Source organism: Parus major, chromosome 1, assembly GCF_001522545.3.
Source record: "Parus major isolate Abel chromosome 1, Parus_major1.1, whole genome shotgun sequence".
Taxonomy (NCBI): domain Eukaryota; kingdom Metazoa; phylum Chordata; class Aves; order Passeriformes; family Paridae; genus Parus; species Parus major.
The window spans coordinates 60,194,538-60,215,560 of NC_031768.1; the positions used below are offsets into that span (position 1 = coordinate 60,194,538).

General features: G+C 39.7%; 1 protein-coding gene across 1 annotated transcript; it reads left to right on the top strand.

The window, feature by feature from the left end:
• Positions 1-39: 39 nt before the first annotated feature.
• GPALPP1 (GPALPP motifs containing 1) lies at positions 40-20,363 on the top strand. The gene is made up of 8 exons (XM_015634691.3): positions 40-189; positions 5,678-5,822; positions 6,836-6,931; positions 10,739-10,847; positions 13,366-13,500; positions 13,735-13,899; positions 14,317-14,415; positions 16,519-20,363. The coding sequence occupies exons 1-8, from the start codon at positions 105-107 to the stop codon at positions 16,735-16,737; spliced, it is 1,053 nt and encodes a 350-aa protein (XP_015490177.1). The 5' UTR covers positions 40-104; the 3' UTR covers positions 16,738-20,363.
• Positions 20,364-21,023: the final 660 nt, after the last annotated feature.

The window sequence follows — 21,023 nt, forward strand, 5'->3', positions numbered from 1 at the left end:
TTCCCGGCGGCCGTGGCGTCATCCGGGAGCGCCGCAGGGGCGGGAGCAGCGGAGCGGAGCGGGACGGGGAGGGCGGCCGGGCTGCCCCCGCAGCCGCTCTCGCCATGGCCCGCCAGCTGATCGGCCCCGCGCTGCCGCCCGGCTTCCCGCGCCGCGCCGAGGCCGAGCCGGGCGAGGACTTCAGCCAGGGTGAGAGCACGGGGACGCGGCGGCGGTGGGATAGCGGGGCTCTGCGGCCCTTATGCCACAGCGCGGGATGCTCCGGGGGGGGGAGAGCGGGGCCTGCAGCCGGTGTTGTGTAGCGTGAGATGCTCTGTGAGTGGACTAGAGCGGCTGTGCCGCCCCTGCTGCCCAGCGCAGGATGCTCCGTGGGTGGGAGAGCGCGGCTCCGGTGTGTCACAGCGCGGGGTGTGCACCGATAGTGCGGCACCTGGATGGAGCTACACTTCCCGCGAGGGTTACTGCAGTGACTTTTCCAGAAGGAAAAAAAAAGTAAAAAAAGTCGCCACATGCAATGGAATGCTACAGATATGAAACGCTCTAAAACTCAATTTAAAAAAATTGTGCTTTGAGTCGCTTACTTTTGCCCGCTCGAGTGTGGTGTGTGCTTTGAAGCCTGTGCTCTTCAGTATCTCCAAGTGTGAAATTAGCGGGTAGTAAAGGAGGAGGCTGGGCCTGTGCAGTGTGCTTTCCTCTGCCAAGCCAAACCACTTCATCAGCTGTGGCTTTCCATGCAGTGTACCTCGGGCTGTGGAGCAGACTGCCGGCCAGTAGAGCTGTGCTGCCTCGCCTGCCAGGGTCTCTCAGGCTGAGAGCCTTCACATCAGAAGTGGGATCCCACCGAGACCAGCTGACTGCCAGGCTGGCTCTTCTGCACTGGAGCTCATTTCCCCCACTAAAATTCTTGAACGTTCTCTGTCAGTAATATCTCTGGAAGCAACACCTTTGAGTGTTTACACTCCTTTCCTTTAAAACAGGTTCAAGGCACTAGTGCATATATTCAGTTTCTAGCAGTCAGTGACCATTTGGTTACTCCAAAGGAAGTCTTTATGGCTCCTTTCTGACGAGAAAGGTTTGTTGTGCTTGTCTGCTCTCTTAATTTTTTAATCCAGAAGAGGGAGCACTAGCAAGAGGGACAGAGCTGCTGCATTAGCTGACACCATGGCAACATCAAGCTCTGGGTGCAGATCCCGGCTTTGTGCAGAAACCTTGACTACACGAGCTGGTGCCATTCCTGGCCGTATCTGTGTTAGTGGCTTATTCACTTTCCATCAACACACTGATGCATGCTGCAAGTATCTGTATCGTGTATGAGCAAAGCAAGTCAAACTTATCCTCAGGCCATGGGTTTGTGACACTGGGTGTTTTGGCAGTGTCTAGTCTAGGTTACTGAGCTGAATTTGTCCCCTCTTTGTCCCAGTGGAAATCGGTTCCACGGTATTACAGTTGCACTGGCGAATGATCCAAGATCTGCTTGGAAATTTCTGTGTGAAGTGGGTGAAAGAGTTTATTTGCCTTTGAAAACAAACAAAAACCTCAAACTCCAGGTACTGGCAGGTTGTTTGTTTTTATAATTTTCACAAACTTTTCATGACTCTGACTTACAGCAGCTAGGTGTCCCTGCTCACCTCTTGAGGGAGACTGCTGCAGTGCAAAGGAAGAAAGGAGAGCAAGTACTTTGGCATAACATGCTTTGCTGTACAGAACTACAGCTCCATCTGGAGCCCTGCACCTGGAGTGACAGAAATCACACGGTGGGGCTGCCACCAGCACCTTCTGTGCTGCAACACTTGCTGGCTCTTGAGTCAAATGGGCCTAGAATTTGTTCTGTAACAATTTCCCTTGTGTTTTCTAACTATTTTAAGAGATGCTTCACCTTCTAAAGCTGAACAGCTTTTCCAATGATTTTCCTGTTGTAATAGTCTCGCTGATATTTGAGCTTCTCATTGAAGCGTTTATTGAAGAGCACTTGTCTTTTTAGTCTACTTTCATAGTTTCTGTCTCCCAACAGCAACAGAATAGGACTTTGAGCAGCCTGTGGCAGGGAAGACTCTCAGGCACAATAGAACGCTCTCAGACACAAGAAATGGGAGAGTGATTACATATAATTATGATTAGATTTATTGCTAATATATTCCTTCTGGAGGCAATCCACCTGTGAGCTGTCTGCAGCCTTATGAGGCTAGTTGGCCCAGTTTCCAGCAGCATTTTGTTCTCTAGTGCAGGCTGATGTGTGCCACAGTCAGTAGCAAATATCTCAGCTCCCTTGAGCCCCACTCCCACCGCCCCTCTGGATACGAGCGTCCAAACACGTTCTCCTGCAATACCCACTGGTGTTCTTACCATAGGACAAACCTCATTGCCCATGGACTACCTCTGGTGTCAGAGAAGTGATGCTGGTAATACTTCTGTGACCCTTAATCAGGAACAGGATGGAAACAAATGGTAGCTGGACAGACCCGAAAGCTCATCCCTGGTAAATCCTTTACCTTCTTCAGCTTGTCCAGCCCATGGGACGCACTCATTTCCTGATTCTTCACTTCATGACAGTGCTTTGAAGCTGGACTAACTGTGCTCCTGCTGGAAGAATCATACTTCCTTTGGCCATTTGTCCCTGCCTCTGGGCTGTCCTTGTACCAGCAGGAGAGATGTGCTAGGGAAAGGCTAAAAATAACCAGAGACGCAGAAGGGAGTTATGTCTGTTTCAGCATTGAGGCCACATTTGCTACAATATGCATGCATGTGTTGATCTACCACTGTGCTGGAGCTGAAAGGCCTTTTCTGTCCTTGAGAGCTTCCCAATATGTGTCTGATGGTGTGGTAGATTGCTTAGAATCCTCAAATACAGCAGAAATAACCCTAGCAAAACAAAACAAAAAGTAGCTTTTAATTTGGTTCCTGAATTGAATTGACTTAATTTTCAGGCAGATAGCCACCAGAGCCAGCTCATTATGGTCACTTCTAGTAACGGTGAAACATTTGCTTCAGTCTCACTTGGTCCTGTTCCTTCCCTCACTATCCCCAAAATTTCCTTCTCATACTTTTTTATCGTACTATTTTATTTTATTCTTATCTTTTCCATTGTCCTGCTCTGGATTGTTCCAAGCTTTGGTTACTTCATCACTTTCCTGTTGCCCTGCCATTGCTACCTCCATTTATTCTCCTCATTAGGTTTGGTTTCCTGACTCTTTGAGCTCTCCTCTGTTCCTCCTTTCATCTGTATTTTTCCACTTTTCTGTGGCTTCTGGGGAGTTTCACAGACTTCTGATTAGATTTTTGCCTCCGTCCTCGCCCTTTTCTTTCTTTGCTCCCAGAATTTTTGCTTAGCAATTTCCATTCCTGCCTTTCTGCTCTTTCTTGTGGCTCCCCAAACCATCCTGATCCATAGCTGTATCTTTGCCTGTGCTGATTGTTAGTCTCAGTGCCATGGTCATATTAATTTTTAATCTCAAGTCTCTTTCCCCTACATTTCTTTTCACCATGTCCAATGACTTTTTCTTCCTCAGGCTTTAAATGCCATTTTCCCTTCATTAGTCACTCTCTGTCTTTATTTAATTTCTGGTTGTCCTGCTTAGGCTGCAGTTCCACGAACAAACAGTTCTTTCAGGGGAGTGCTGTGGTTTGCAGTGTTATTTTTATGCCTTTTAAGTTCCTTGATCCAGCTTATTGCACAGCCCATGCAAACCATTTTGCCAACATAACAGAGAGGAACTGGGATAAAAATATGTGTTATCCCTGGTGTTGAACAACATGCCAGTGGGACCAGACTCCTTCCTTAAGTTGTTTTGGTTTTACTAGTTCTGTGCAGCTCACAAAGCTACTCCTAATTTCTCTCTTTCTCTCTATTTTCAGAGTCATCAAATTATATCTGAGTTTGTTCCTTCAACTCCAAGTCTTTTCTTTTGCATTTAGAGCAAATGAAGTCTGCTTGCGTGATGTCAGGGCACCAAGTGGATGGAGAAAGCAGTTGTGCAGGATTTGTCTGGGTTTTAAATGCTTTTATTCAAGTGGTGCTTTTTGTACCAAAAGAGGACACTTCTTGAGAGCAGATTTTATTCCTGCTAATCGTTCATCTGTTTCTTTCCTTTCATCTTGAACTTATTTCACCTTTAATAGGCTAAGGTGTTATGTTTGGGGTTTTTTGGAGCGAGAAAAGTGGTTTGTTGATTGGTTTTTTTTTCCTTCCTAGTGCTGAGATTGATTTATATGTCCCACTTGAAGTATTTACCATTAAAACAGGAAACAAAGAAGTGGCAGATATGCCTGGATGCTTTATAACTAGTGGACTGTCCTCTTGCCTTGCGCTAAAGATGATTAAAAGCTTTGTGATTTCTGCCTAGCCTTTGTCAGCTAACAATGGAACCATAATATGCATCAGGTTGTATTTTGTACTATCAAAAAGTTGTAGTTCTTCAACTGGAGATCTAATTTCCTGGTACTATTTATCTTTTCATTTGACCCTTGACTATTCATAAAGGGAACAATGTCTTTTCCTCACCAGAGCACCTCTCTGTCCTGCAAGTCTTGTACTCAGTGCTTGAGGTATTAAGAGGAGGAATGGTGTCTGTGTCTCAGGCTGCTAAATCATCAGTAGAATCAAATCTCCATTACATGGGAACGTGGGCTGTTTGTACTGTGTTTGTGTAAATAGGGGCCTTGGCCTATTCCCTTTTCCCCTAAGGGAAAGCCCCTTGCCTTGGGACTGCTTTTTGCTTGCTCCAGCTGACTCCTTGTTGATTGAGCCTGTGAGGGTAACAGTGTTAAGGGTCTTGTTTGAGGGGCTGGTAGTATCAATGGCTAAGCTGCTTCTGGACCCACTGCACATGGTACTATAGCCAAATAAATCTATAAAAAGCAGTATCTGCTGGTGAGTGCCAGCTCAGGCCTGTTAGCAGTGTTAGTGTCTGAATTTTAATTTTGCTGAGATACTACCCCAGAGGGTGAAGGTTTGAGTGGAGCATAAGAGCTCCATCCAATACCCTGGCCTTCTGACAGCAACAATTCTTTGAATTCATTCTCTGAATGCCTAAGTCATCCCTTTTTCAGCAGAGTACTTAAATCTGTCCCTGCTATTCACATTTAGTTGAACTGAGAATAACCTTAATCATTAAACCATTCCTAAAGCAGGCTGGGAATTAATTTAATACTTTATGGTTACAAATGCTCCCATTGAAGAATTTATGGTCTCCCACGCTGTGTATGTGCAGATGATGTGTTTCTTTAATAGTAAGCTTCAAATGCATTATTAAAGATAGTAGTTTCTTTTAAGTATACTGGTTTATGCCACATCCATTGTATATTTGTTATATAAGACAGGGGTTTCTAGTCCTGTTCCAGAAAACGCTTATATTGTAATGTCCTAAGTCAGAACAGTTCAGAGTAGGTTGTTGAGGGAAATAAGGTACTGAAAGAAGTAACTTCTAGAAGGCTGTTTAGATATCTTCTAAATGCTAGAGACAGCAGTGATTGAGTAAGCTTAATTCCAAGTAAATATGTTTCGGAAATGCCACCATGGATCATACTTATTTGAAACATTTAGCAGGTATCCTTATTAAACCTGGTCTAGTAGAAGGTTCCCTGCCCATGGCAAGGAGATTGGAACTAGAGAATCTTTAAGATCCCTTCCAGTCAAAACCATTCTGTGATTTTATGATCCCATATAACTCTGGATGTTCAGTTGCAGGACCAGCACTCCCTCCAGACTACAAAAGCAGCTGTAGCTCAGAAACTCCTGACAGTGATGATGACTCAGAATCTCTTCCTCTACCCAGAGATGCAAACAGAGATTCTGAAGAAGAGACAGAAGGAGATCCAGCACCCAAGTGAGTATGGTTTTGGATTATTTTTGTATTTTCAACTTGTATTGCAAATGTAATGTGTCTAACTTTGGAAAAAGGGACATTACATTACAAAGTTGTGTAAAAAAAGGTGAACTCTCTACCTGTGTAAAACTTCTGATTACATGTTCTTCATGGCCAAGAATGTTCATCTGACATGTCTGACACCCTATGGTGGAATTAAATTATTTGGGGCAGTCAGATCTCTGCATTTATATGTTTTATTTTAGTTCTGCAAATTTGCATGTTTTTGCTAGGGACAGACACCACTTACCATGTAGATAAGTATTTGGTACTTGAGCTTTGCCCTGGTTTTGGAATACTAGCTCTCTTTGAGAGGCTGTAAGACCTGTTTATGGACATGGATTTAGGCATTCAGTTAAGTCAATTCTAATGAAAAAAACCTGAATTGTTAAACAAGTAACAGGAGTCTGCAGATACTCTCATTTGTTGGGTTGGTTACTCACAATTGCTGTGTTAAGAATTTGTGTGTGTTTGGTCTAAGGCTTGTATGAGACTTGAAGGCCATTATGGCATCTTAATGAGTGCTAAAGTAATTAATATTCAATTTTTTTCTTGTTTTCTTAGTCAATAGTTTTTCAGCTAATTAGAATTGAACAAGAAAAATACTGCTCAAAATGCAGACAGTGTATAAAAATGGAGAAAGAAGTGTACTGAATTTTAAATTAATTTGTGACTAGAAAATGGTGTTTCAACATTATATTAAACTTCTTTCTCCAGCAAAAGCATTCTTAATGTTGTTTTTTAATTTTTTTCTTTTTTTAAATGTCAGAACATTTTTGAAGAGAATCTTATACTCTCAATTTTTTAATTACTTCAAATAATTTTGGATCCTTTTGCACCGTTTCCTTGGTAACAGCAGGATATTTAGTACAGAAGACCCTATGAAATAATTTTATGTGATTCTTTTCCTTTTTAAAATGTAGATAATTGCTATGCATGTCAAGGTAATTATTAAGTGAAATCTGTATTTGCAGGAAGCCAAAAAGAATTCATGAAGACGATGATGATGATGGCTTTTTTGGGCCAGCTCTTCCTCCTGGATTTAAAAAACAGGATGATTCTCCAGAGAGGTAATTAAAATGGAATTATATTCAGATTCTTTTCCTTAAAACACAATTATTTTTAGATTAAATATTTTGTGTCACTATTACAGAACATTTCAGTTGTGCACTTGAGATTCAGATGATTAGAGGTAATGCTTTCTCCATGTTCTGAGAACAAGAGCAGCATTCCCTTGAAACAGAGCACACAGCCCTCCTAGACCAGGTTGGAAGGAGAGTAAAAGAACTAATGTAAATTTTCTGAGATGTATTTTGAATGTCAAATTTCCTCCATTTCTTTTGATAGGCCACAGCTCAGTGGATAAAAACAAATTACAAGTACGAGGACCCATAGTTCTCTACTCCATTCTGATCTGTGAGGGACTGGGGCTGTTACCTTGTGTGTGGTGCAATACCATGTCCTTTGCTAATGCATCAAGGATTGTTGTTTGCATGTCTCTAGGTACAAAACTACTCTGAACACTCTAGGTTTCTACAAAAGAGGCTGTTAGGTCTACACAAATAAGCATTATTTATGGTCTCTGTCATGAGACTTTGAAGCTTTGAAGAATTTGATTGCTTACATTTATAAAATACTTCCCCCCCAAAATATTATATGGATTTTCTGTACAGAACTGAAATGTGTCTCGCAGCCTTTTAGTCTTTACATCAATCTGTGCACTTCGTTCTACAATTTGAAATTATAATTCATAGTGGAATTGGTGTTTCCAAAGGGATACTTGCTAATGAGAAGTACTGTGGTCCTTTGATCACTTTTATCTACCTCAGAGTAATAGGGAGTTGGTGGATAGAATAATACTTGCCTGTCAGGTATGAGTTTTCAGTTCCAGGAAAGTGACTCAATTTACTGTTGAGCTGTGTGTGTAATATACCATCTCAAATGAAATATAATTTTTTTTTTTTTTTTTTTAGTTTGCATAAATTTTTATGATGCTTGGCAGCATAAAGTTTATGTAACTAAGCAAGAATTTATGTAACTAAGGTTATTTGGAAGTATCTTTCTCATGTACATTTAGTTACACTTGGCTGTAATCAAAAAACTTTTGTAGCTGTGGGTATCATGCTCAGTAGGATCATTTGGTGCTTTGATGGTCCCACAAATAGCTGATTTTTTTTTTCTTTTTCTTGTGTTCTGTATGCACAAAGTATTATTTTAATTAAAAAATTCAGCAGGTAGGTAAAAATAATGTATTCTCTATTTAAAAAAAACCAAATGCTTGTAACTTCTAATATCAGCAGAGATAGCCTACTTGCTTTCTTGATTTTTGACGTGAATACTGGTGGTAAAATGGAAGAGGAGGGGGCCATTCACTCAGGAGTTGGACTTGATGATCCTTGTGGGTCCCTTCTAACTCAGAACGTTCTGTGACACAGAAGAGGAGTCTGTGACAGGCAGGAGTCTGCTCTGTGTCTGTGGTAGATTAAAGGAGTAGAAGGCACTTGGCACTCACTCTATTGTTTTTTCCTGCCTCACCATACAATTGCTCCTAGCACACACTGAGAAAGCAGATTGAGGAGAGCTGTTTTGCACCCAGCCTGGTTCCCCGAATAGGTGGGACCAGTGTGATGTGTGGGAAGATCCTTGTCTATCTTCCACTCCCCCGCACACCTGGGAGTCTGGGAGGCGTGTGAGCTGTGCAGGGCACAGACACCGTGCTGCTGTCTGCCTGCTGCATTGCCCTTAAGCCTTGAGCAGATTGCCAGCTGCCAGCTGAGCCATGAATAATTGAAACAAATGCAGGTCGTTTGTTTCAGTGTATGGACAGGCTGTTTATCAGTTCTGTGTGACATACGCATTCTTTTATAAAGCTTTTATTCTCTTACATCTTTTCCAGACTTGTGAAAGCAACGTGGTCATGATTAGGGGTAGCTAGTGTGGCAATCTGCAGCTTGTTGAAAATGGTTTAAATCATTCCAGCATAAAATGTATATGTGAAAAGATTTCCTTCAGTTTTGAAGATTTTATTATTGTTTATTAATGTTAGACAGAAGTGCAGCACTCATAAATATTTCTGAAGTGTTCACACGTCAAGGTAAACAGTGAAGGTGATCATAAAAAATTTTATGTTATAGATCAGAAGAATGCTGAAACACCCATCTTGAAATTAGCATTAGCAATGACTTCCAAGTCCAACAGCAGGAGAAAGTTCTTTGCCATATATGAAATGCAGTAGTCCCTAAATTAAAGCTTAGTCCATAAGTTTGGGGGATATTTTTGAACATGTATAGGTACTGAAGTTGCCTGTAACAGTAAAATGTGTTTACCAGTTATTTACTAGTAGTTAGTATATTATTAGAGTAAATATATTATCAGAGTTAAAATATTATTAGTATTTAGATTCAATTCACCTGTTCAGAGACCCTTTGGACAGCCAGGAAACTGTTAGGGATCATGTCACCTGTGTACTGCTGAGGAATGACTGAAGAGATGTTCATGTGGGGGAGAAAAAAAGCATAAGAAGTGGAAACCATGGGAAGGATGAATATGAGAACTACTTTTCTAATTCCTAAAGAGCCTTTGAGCTGTAACAAAATCAAGACAACAGCATTTGAGATTGGTTCTTTTTCACAGATACAGCCTACAACAGAGATATTCATATATATTTTAGTAGAGAGCTTTTTTTATAGTTTGGTTTATCTGTCTCTCCATGCAGAATAAAAATACTTGCATGCTAAAATAAAAGATTTTTTTTTGGCTGTATCTGTGTAAGCTTAAACTCTTTACATTACATTAAGAATTTAAAACATGGTCTTAACAAGAAAGTAGTCAGGAAGGAAAGAAGGAAGATAAAACTGCAGCAGCTAGGTGGGGGTGGAACTTCAAAATTAACCCAGACTTCTTGCCTGCGTTTAAAATCTCACCAGTGCCCTTGTCCTGGCCTGAGCTCATATTTATTGCTCATGTATGTATATCTGTGGTTGGTTCTTCAGTGAGAATTTGTTTCTTTTATTTCCCCTCTTTAAACTCTGACAATAATATCACTGGAGCAGGTCTGTACTGATTAGATTACATGGGATTGAGTAAAGGCCATAATTAGCAAATTCAATTTCGGTGTTGTTACTTTTGCTAACCTAAAGCTCACAACTGAAGGTCAAAATAAACAAAGTCTGCTGTTACCTTGGGAGGATACAGGTGACAGGTGTTTGGGTTTGTAATTAGCTTTAAAGAATATTATGGTGGATTATTAAGAGGAACCCGCGTTCAAAAGGCTTTCAATAGAGTAAGCACAGTTTCTTTGAGTGCAGTTTGCAGTATTCCTTTCATCACTGAAAAGAGATTGTCACCTTTCTGTGTTCATGGAGACAGCTGAGTTACATTGCTTGCAGAGCTGCTGCTTAAAAACAAATCAGTGAAGTTACCTGGAATCACAAAACTTTTCTATTTCCAACTCCAAGGTAAAATAAAATCAGAGCAGTTCTGTTTCTGCTTACCAAAGGACAGTGAAATTGAGGTGCAAAACAAGAATGAAATTGGGTTGGTTGAATGAGAAAGAGTGTATATTTGTCTTACCACCTTCCATTGCTCTTGAATCTGGTGAAGGAAGGTAGGGAAGAAAAAAGTGGCTTTTCTTGACTAAATGTTGTAGCTGGGTTTTTTTTGCATCAAAACTGTCTGTACAGGATCTGCTAGAAAATGGAGACAGTTATTTCTACTACTGTAGAAATAACTGTTCACAGGGACACACTTGGCATGGGGAGAAAGTCACACTTCTCATCAATGTTTGATTTTTATTTTTATATTGATCTGCTACATTTTTTTCCCCTCAACTGAAAAACCAAAATTTTTTTTTCTTTCTTTTTTTCCCTGCTGTCAAGGCCCATTATAGGCCCTGCATTACCACCTGGCTTTAGGAAACCCTTAGAGGACACCAGGAGTAGCAGATGTCTCATAGGACCTTCCGTTTCATCAGAATCCCGTCCCCAGGTTTGTGAAAAGAGAAACCTTTTGTTTTAGCACAAACTATCTGAAATGGTTAAACAAGTTGCAGCCTGAAAGAGACTACCAGACATCTCAGGATGACAGTTTAATTTTGGACCAGAAAGTGTCTGGCATGTTTTTGCTAGAGTCAAATACTGGAGCATAAATAAGCCTTAAGAAAAAAACAAAAACAAAAACCAACAAACAAAACCCAAGAAGACTGGTCTGGTTTGTTGTGCTTTTGCTGTTGAATAGATGGTGCACTCACTGAACACAAGCAATCTTCACATCCTAAATTGCAGGTAGAAAACACATCTTCACCTCCTTAAAGATGTTTACTAGCAGCTACAACCTTTAAATAAGTTTGTCCAAAAGAATACCATCAAGAGTGGCATTACAGTGCCACTAAATTGTTCTTAAAAATTGCAGGATGATACCTGTAGTGGGGAGTGAGGTGCAGGACAGTGACACTGACACACCTTTTTGGTTCATGTTTTCTGACTTTTCTGGTCATCTTAGGTAAAAGCTAGGTAGAAGTTCTGTAGTCTGCCATCCCTGGTTGCAAAATAATGTATATGCTACTAAAGAACATTCAGGAACAAGATGTGGGGTAATATGCAGCCATGGGGAAGATTGAATTCCCTAAACATGGGCTTCCAGTACCGTTCTGAGGAATCCAAATTGCCTATGGAAGGGCCTGGCAGGTAGGGAGCAGCGCTTTCAGAGAAGGTCGTGGACTTCTTGAGCAGCACCTCTTAAGCCAGGCAGGAGACCCTAAAACACCAAAAATCATGCTGGATACCAGTGCTTAAGCAAGTGAATCCTTCTCATGCTATGATAAACTAAATATTAGTTCTTTGGGAGAATTGATGGTTATTCTGCTTACTTTTAAAATACTTACACTTTCACATTTAACTCCTAGACACTATGGGAGATGCTAGACACTCTAGGAAGGAAGGATGCAAAGGCTGCTCTGAAATTTCCCTTTCTTGGTTAGTAGTTGCAAAGCATATAATTCTCCAGCCTCCTACAGTGAGTGGTGTTGTAATTCATCATGCAGAAAGATTATCTGACATTTCTGAGGTACTCATCGTCTTATAAGTCCAAATAACGATTAAGCAATTTATCATAGTGACAAATCTCTTGAGGCAGAGATGTCAAAACTGGTCTGCTTTTATATTTTGCAAACAAAAAAGTCTCTTTTTTTCATAAAAACATCTTCTAGCATCAGCTTTTTTACAGGTATTACAGAACTTACCATTTTTCCCTTCCTAATAATTACATTTTTATTACCTCTTCCTAATGATATTATTTTTCTTATTTTTGAATAGGGGTAATTTCTTGTTGGCTTTTTTGAAAAATTATTTAATTATTTTGTATTCAAGTACATCTTTAGAGGCATGCTGACTCTTCACTTTGCTTTAGTGAATCTAATGACTCATCACCTTGTGTATTCTCAAGTAATGCTTCGTGCTTCCTGGCTACACAGCCTTGTCATCCTACTCCCATTGCTTTATCACGCACAGTCAGACTGTTACAAAATTTTTACACTTCTGTAGATATTGGGCACCTTAGCTTTGCTCCTGAGGCACTGTGGCATCAGCATTTTCTGTCTAGTTTTGCTTCCATCCACACCTGTACTGTTTGAACTTGGAGGGAGGCACCAGTGAGCTTTTTGTACAACCCCTGGCAAATAGGAAGATTTCTTTTGACATCTAGTCCCTAACAAATTTATTTTTTTAGCCCTTCTCAAAAAAATTGCTTAGAATGTGATGTTAGAATCATTAATCTGGAAAAGACTTCCAGGATCATTGAGTCCAACCTTTGACTCATCACCACCTTGTTAACTAGACCGTGGTACTAAGGACCACACCCAGTCATTTTCTGAACATTTCCAGGAATGGTGACTCCTTGGCAGCCTGTTCCAGTGCTTGATAACCCTTTCAGTGAAGAAGTTCTTCCTGAAGGGATCCATGAGGGATCAAAGAAGTGAATGACAGAGCCAAGGGATTTGTTGGAGATGCTGTACATACAGGGGCATAGTACCACGTGTACCACTGGTACCCTACCCTGCACTTTAATCTTTCTGGCATCCTTACAGAATCTGAGCTCGAGACAGTGTGAAATTGTGATCCTTACTAGGGAAAGACATTCAAATATTGATAGTGATGGTAAAGCCCAAAATATGGAAGCTGTATGCTTGTGTGTTCCAAATTTACCCACGGCCAGAGAGGCTGTGTGGCTGTGTGCAGAGCAATGCAAAGTAGCAGGGCTTTGTGTGCTGCCACTGCCTTTATCAGCAGTCTTGCCTCAGACGAGAGATGCTGCTTTTGGCAAAATGGAGGTGAGGTATCCATGTTGAAGTGCTAGAAAAGGAGTTCTCATCCAGGTTTTTGTTGTCTGGGAGAGATGTTGCATTGGGTTTATATGCTCTTCTAGACAAAGTCATTCTAATTCTATAAAGCTAAAGTGTTTCTTGGTGCTCTTGACACTATGTTTGAAAGAAATGTTTTATTTTTGGAAGCTAACAGATAGTAGCGAGGATGAAGACAATTTTATAGGCCCAATGCCTGCAAAAGGACCAGTGGAATCTGATGTGGCTCAGGATTTTGAACGCAGAGCTCAGAGAATGAAAGAAAAGCTTACTTCAGCAGACAGCGTAAGTTGGATTTCTTCATTTCTAGCGTTTTGTTTCTGGAGTGTATTTGTCTTTCTCTTCACCTGTTTCTTTGTAAACCTGGTTGCAGTTCCACTTGGGATGCTATGTGTGTGCAGGTGTTAACACAAAGGAAAAAAAAAGTCTGTGATTTCTGCTGGAAGCCAAGAGATTCAGACAGTATTTTTTTAATTGTTTTTTTTCACTCTTCCATCCACCCCTACTTCTTTTGCAAAGGATGAGCCCAAACAAGTTGCCAGGGAATCATGGATGACAGAGCTTCCACCTGAGTTGAAAAGCTTTGGATTTGGCCCAAGAACATTCAAGAGACGAGCTGATGACAAATCAGGTGATAGATCTATTTGGACAGATACTCCAGCTGACAGAGAGAGAAAAGCCAAGGTGAACATTTATTTATTCATTCATATGCACTTGCAGGCAGTAAGTGTTACTGTTCTGTGAAAACAACGTAAAGATACTGTGGGATGTTCAGTGAAATTTTCTTTCGCAGATTTTTCTTTGTTATCAAGATTTACTGATTCAGACTTTACTAATAAAGGCAATGAAGTAACACTATTAAATATCATTGATATGCATTTATTTATCCTCCCTTTTTGCAGTAGTCAGATACTCTGTATCGGCTCATTGACTTTCCAATTAGCACGTCCAGTTTCTTCTATCAAGCTGAGCAGAAAAGTACCTGATGGCTTCTATTATGGTGTTTACCCTCCAAATTTAATTAAAGTAGATATAGATTTGCTTATTTTTTACTTCAGACATTCTGAATACTACAGCATGTGATTTTCTTCTACTCATCAGGAAAGAGAAGAGACAAAAATGTCAAGCAGCAAGGATAATGAAGAAATAGTATTATCTGGAAGGGACAAGAGGCTTATTGAGCAGGTGACTTCATACAATGTAAGTGTAATCACAAAATACTTTATTTCCTTTAGTTCTTCACTCTTCTGGTTCTCATTTCTAGTGCTGCTGGTTTCCATGGTGATGCCACTACAATTTTCCCTTTTAGTGCCCAAACCTACTGCTGTTTTAAGGCATTAGAACACTTTGGCATTAATGCCAACAGGAGCAGGATTGGGTACTCTCCAAAGGGACAGAATTTGGGTCTGTGTATATTTGTCTCAGTTTTCGATGGTGCTTCCCTTCAGTCATCCTCATGTCAGGACATGGTTGCTGGGACTTCAGATCAAATACTACCTTGCTTCATCCAATTACTGACATGCCAAGAATAAAACAATAGTGCAGGTATGACTTTTAGGCTAACATAGGCACTAACCTAAAAGAGGTCTGATGGGGTAAGCAGGTCACTGCATTAATTACCCTCTGTCATTAATTACATTAACTACTTATTACAGTAACTTCATTACATGTAGTTTTTTTTCAGTCTCTACAGGAGCAGATAATGTTCACAGACTGATGTTGATTACTAGAAATCTGAACTCCACGTCAAATTTCCTCTCACTTTTCTCTCTGTCGGCCCTGTCCCTCAGAGTATGTAGACCACTGCCTGCCTTACAGCTCTTACTCCCTTGATGTATGGCCTGAACTCTTATGGAAAGCAGTCTTTTCTCTTGAGAGGACAATTAACTTGAGAATCACATCTTTGGCTTATTTTATGTGTTTATCTGGCACTTCTGATAATTTATTTGTAGTTCATTAAATCGTATGTTTCTCCCAACTTAGAGACTTGCAAATCCAGAGCTATTAGCATTCTGTCTTAAGGTTCTTCTTTAGTGTCTGTTTCTACTGTCACTATGAATACAGTAGAATAATTTTCATGTAAAACTATGGTTTTGTTCTCTGCCATTGCTGGAATAAAACATACCCAGGCCTTTGCTGTTTCTAAGATTCATGGAGTTGTCTCAAAGTTTAAAAACAATGTTTCTTGGGTTGTTTTGTTGTTTGTTTTTCCTTTTTGTTAAATCGGCTCTTTTCTGATTTTCAGGTGGTTGTTCTGGGTATTTTTCTTTTAAAGTTTTTTTCCTCTATTCTTTCCTATTTCTTTCTCCACTGACATTTACCAAGGATACTTCACTAGAACAGGTTTCATTCTTAAAGTAGTTTCTCCTTTGGATGCTGATGCGACATACATTCTCTAGTGCAATTTTGTCAACACTGACAGAGTTACATCATGAATAAATATTGTCTTATTTTCCATGAGAATCTTTTCTTAACTCATGGATAGGCTATTATTTGCATGTGTGATGTAGTAAGTGTTTGCACAAGAAGTGAAAGGAAATCATGAGAAAACAGAGCTGCTCAACGTTCACGCTTTCTGATGAGAGAATTAGTTTAGATACACAAATGCACTGTACCTGAGTAAATGAGGGGCCTTATGGTCTTGTGAGAGCTAATACTGCTCCTGTGTGAAATCAGCAGTAGTTTTAGGTTGTGTTTGAGCTAGAGCAAGCTCTCTAAGAAATGCAGCTAAAGCCCTTGAGCTGGCAAAACACATGCTCCAGCTCAAACCCATGACTTCATCCTGTGGGCTTTCTACAGATGATTCAAAGTTAGGAGCACACATTTAAAAACCCACCGTAGTGCATAAAAGATTAAAAGGGTGTCTAGCTTGTCCCTGTCCCTACCAGTGACCAAATCCAGGTGTTTAGGGAAAGTTTATAGGAAACTAGGTCTGTACTTAGAGATATTTCTTTTGACATGGTGTCTTCATTCTGCCAATAATGTCAGAGCAACTTTTATATTTCTTTTGCGTTATGTATATAATTTATCTGCATTGTCTGCAGCGATTCAACAACATCGTAACTATCTACAACATTATGGCCATCTACATCAGTGAGTTATTAGTATTTTAGCCTAGACAAGATTGCACACACTTTCTATTCCATGTATGCTAAATTTGTCATTCTTTATCCAGTTACTAAGCTGTCTTCTTTTTCTGGAATTTTTAGCCTTCCTGACTTCAGTCTTTCCATTTGGATTTCCTGTATGTTGTTGTTGATATTTTTTAAGACTTTTCTTCCTCTTCCTCCTCATTTTTTCCAGGAGTCAAAGAGGTCAGAGTCTCTCATGGACATACACCAGAAAAAGCTGAAGAGCAAAGCATCTGAAGAAAAGAGCAAACCTCAGGAAAGAAGGCCATTTGACCGAGAGCAGGATCTCAAAGTCAATCGCTTTGATGAAGCACAAAAGAAAGCTCTTATAAGAAAATCCAGAGATCTGAACAGTAAATTTGAGCACAGTAAAGGCAACATGTTTTTATAAGATGAAAGCATTAAGCTTTTTTGAAGTGAAGTAAATTAAAATTTGAATAGTTAATTTTTGTAAGTATTTTTCTGTAAATATTTGTATGCAAAATAAATATCCTGATGTTTAACTATTTTTCCTTGTCTGTAAATACCCTCTTAGATCTGTAAGTACCCTCTGTATTAAAACTAAACTGTTAAAGGAAAGTCCTGGTATAAAAAACAAAAATATGAATTTGCTACTTTAAAACTTTGATACGATATTTTTTTTTCTTGTTAGCATAAAAAAATTAATTAAAATAGGGGTTTTTTTTTAAGGAGCTCTAGATTTAATCTTGCAAGGGGGTTGGCACTTTTCCCTTTTCTCCTGCCATGCTGAAGATACTCTTTCTGAGCCTGACCTGAAGGCCGTGAAAAAATCACCTTTATGTGCAGAACATTGCCTGACTGGAATTCCCACTGGGGAGTATAAACTCAAATGGCAGCTTTTACATTTGCCTAGTGCTTTCATTTCTGTGATTCTATGTCTGTACATAAATACAGGTTTATATGTATGCAGTATAGTTTCTGTACTATAGCAGAAAGAGCAGGAGTAGTAAAACCTCAAGGTTTTCAGAGTTAGTTGTAAAATGGTAGTATATGAGAAGAGAAAATCTAATTTGAGTTTCAATCTGTAGGGATTGTCATCAGAAATCCATCTTTTTTTAAGCACATACAAGGTGAAAATCAAAAGAAGGCTTATTTTGTCCATTAATTTGCATACCAGAACAGCTCTTCTGTAAGGAAGGAAATAAATCTGACATTTGAAAAAGTGTACATTCATGTTTAGATTTCTTTACCTCTTCTGTGGGTGAGCAGCAGAAAGGGTTGTTAAACCTTGCAGTGGGCTGCTCGGAGAGGTGGTGGAGTCAGCATGCCTGAAGGTGCTCAAGAAACTACTGGATGTGGCACTTGATGCTTTGGTCTACAAGGTGGTCATTGGTCAAAGGTTGGACTCAATGATTTAGAAGTCTTTTCCAACCTAAATGATTCTGTGTTAATTATTTAAAATTAGACCCGTATTTTTGCCCTTTGTCTCAAATGTTTAGGATCTTTCTTAAGCAGTTTCTTAAGGTATCTATACGTGGAAACAATTTTATATATGAGATGCTGGCAATTTGTTTGGAAATATAAATACTGTGGGGTTTGCTGTAATTTGAAAAAAATTCCTGTAATTTGGAAAAAGGCTACCCTGAGAGATGGTGTCTGGGTTACTTCATGTTTAATAGAGTGGTGACCTAACAAGCTCCAGAAATGAATAGTTAAAAACTTGGTGTTATTTTATTACATTTGTGTGTGAGCTGGAGACACAGGCTTCATGTGCTGAGAAGTCTTGGAGAGTTTCCAATATTGCAAATGAGTGCTTATGTGGAATGTATTTAGATACCTTTTTTTTTTTTTTTAATGGACAATTTATTTTGCCAGCTGAAAAATCTGCTGCCTTCAGGAGAAAGAGAGATTGATTTTGTATTGTCTTCACTTTTTATCAGTTTTCAGTTTCTGAGCCTTCTGTTTTGAGGTGAAAGGAGGGTTTAAATAGGGGCTATTTATTTTTCTTCTGATACAGACTTCTATTGCCTCATACTTTTTTAATTCAACAAGGCCTCATTAAGATTCTACTTTCTTCACTAATGTACATTTCTTTATTGGACAAGCAGTATTAGAAATGTCTGGGATTTTTTTAGGCAACTGAAGCGATGACAGGGTGAGCATAACATGACTAGCTAAATCTTCACAGCTGAGAAAAAGATTACTTGATGAGCACATCATGCAGTCCTTGCTCATTCAAAGTCTGGAGCAAGGATGAGGGCTGCTTTTATAAAAATTTTGTTGTTGTTGTTGTTCTGTGCTGTTTTGATTTTTCTTCTTGGATCCGGTGGCCAGCTCCAGTTGGCTTCCTGCTGTTTGCTCTCTGCCCTGCCTGGCCCCATCATGATCTCCTGCCCTGTCCAAGGCCATGTTTGAGAGGAGGCTCTGAAGTGTTGCTCAAGAGGAGAGCTCTCATAACAGGGGTGCAGCAGCCCCTTTGCCATTGTGCACTACTCTTCCATCTGTGGGACACGTGGTTCTAATTAATGAAGCCTTGGTGTGTGCTGGGAACTTGGTTTTGACTCTTCTATTTTTTCCCCCCACCCTGCGGCAGCTTCTTAGAGATTTGATGATATCAGTGTTATGAACTTGAGGTGGGAAAGTGGAATTGTTGGGAGTTCAAGTTAAGCTTTTCATTACTTTGTGTAAATTGCATGAACTGCTCTGACTTAATACACAAACTCATCTCTTACTCATGCCAAGCCATTCCCTCAAATAGTCATTAGAACAAACAGTAACTCAGTGAATTACAAGCTCTGTAAGCTTTTATGGGAAAAGATGAGACATCTACAAGTTGGACAAGTTGTAAAGTGTTTCTGCTGAAATGTTAGGAGGTGTTTTTTCAGAATCTCATTTGAAAAACCAGAATCTATTTCACAGAGAATCTTCACCATAATTACTATGCAGTGTTTCTGGTAACCAGCTCCCAACACAGATCTAATGTATGCTATTGCTATTCTGCAGTGCCAGCCCATGTCACGACATATTGACTCCAGGCATATCAGGAAATCCTGTTTTGTGAAAAAATAATGTCAAGGAGGTTTTCCTGGATGTGAAAAGTCTACCAGCCTAGATTTTAGTGTGCTTGCCTTTGATTTGTGCTGGTGTAGACGTCCTTTATCTATACTAGTGTTGAACATTCCTGGTCAAAAGAGAGGTCTCCCGCCTTCTGAAATGTTAAATAGGTGTGTAATTCATAGTACAGTCAATAAAAAGCAGGTTTTGTAGTAGGCGTATGATAAATTGGGTGTTTAAAAGGAATTTTAAGGAACATTTTATGTTAATAAAAAAAGAAAAGGAAGAGAACTGAAAAACAATTGTTGAGTTTGCTGTTACCAAGGAACAATTAAAAGCAATAAAGACATTTCAAGAAAGCTTACTAATTTTTTTTTTATGTGTCTTCAGGACAAATAGATTGACCTACCATGCTGTCTGAGATGGCAAATTTTGTTAGAATATGATACAGTAATACCTGGCTAAAATCTCTGTCTCTGCTCTTCCAATGCAAACACCTATTTGTGGTGTTATTTTTTGCTTTTCCTGTTGTAGAACGGATATTTGTGGATCCCCTGTGCATGTTGGCTTTCCTGGGATGACTGCATTACCCAAATAATCAACATCAATAGAAATGTCTTTTATTTAGGGCTTTGATGGCATCATATTGGTAGCACCAAAATGGCACTGTAAAAATATCTATCTCCCGGAAAGAAATATTGAGATGAAATATTGACATATTTCTGTCCAATAGGAAAGGGGATTTTCTGCAGAATGCTCCAGAAGATTCTGAGAGTCCAGGACTAACTGAGCTCGAAACGTGAATTTGTTGTTATTTCTGTCCAGCCAATTGTAAATCACATGTTGATTTAAGTCATATAGCATTAAAAATCAGAATCTGAAAACTTTCTGTGCATGCATCCTCAACTCCTGCCACCCACCTTGCATACAGTGCATATAGTTTCTAACTGCATAATTACCTAATTCTCAAATAAAAAATGTGCATGTGTTTTCCTGTCCTTATGAATTGTGTGCAGTGGTTTATATGCTGGGGGTGGAAAAACCCAACAAGTTATGCAGTGTCTTTCAGACAACCTCTTCAGATTTTTCTCATGTGCTCACAAAGATGGTTGAGGAACACAATTGCGGTTCCCTGTCATTGTGAACCTCTGAAATGCATCTTTCTGATGTTTCCAGCTCTGGCAGTTGTATGGGAAGTGGTGACCCACAACAGTAACTCACACAAATGTGGCATTTCTGTTCTTTTCAAACATAACATGAAGGCTGCAGCATTACCCATGCAGAGCTGATTTTTTCATACCAGCCACTTCTGGGTCCTCACAAAGTGGTTGTCACTTGCAACAGCCACTGGCTTAGTGCATCTGTTCTCTTAAAATGGTCCTTAAACCTCTAATAAGTCCCACTGCTCTTTGAAATTACACCCATTTTGGATCAGCATGGAAATCAAGCCTTAGTTTTAAAAACAAGGTCTTTCTTTCATGGTAGGAATTTAAGGTCTCTCGGAGACAGCAGTACAGATTGTCACTTCAGCAGGAGCAGATGCAGCTGTGACTTCTTCCAAATAATTATTCCAAACATAAATATTAAAAAACAACTCTCATAAACAAAATTAGAGGAAGAAGAAAAAAATAAGTGGCTTACCCAGGCTCTCAGCTGCTTAAT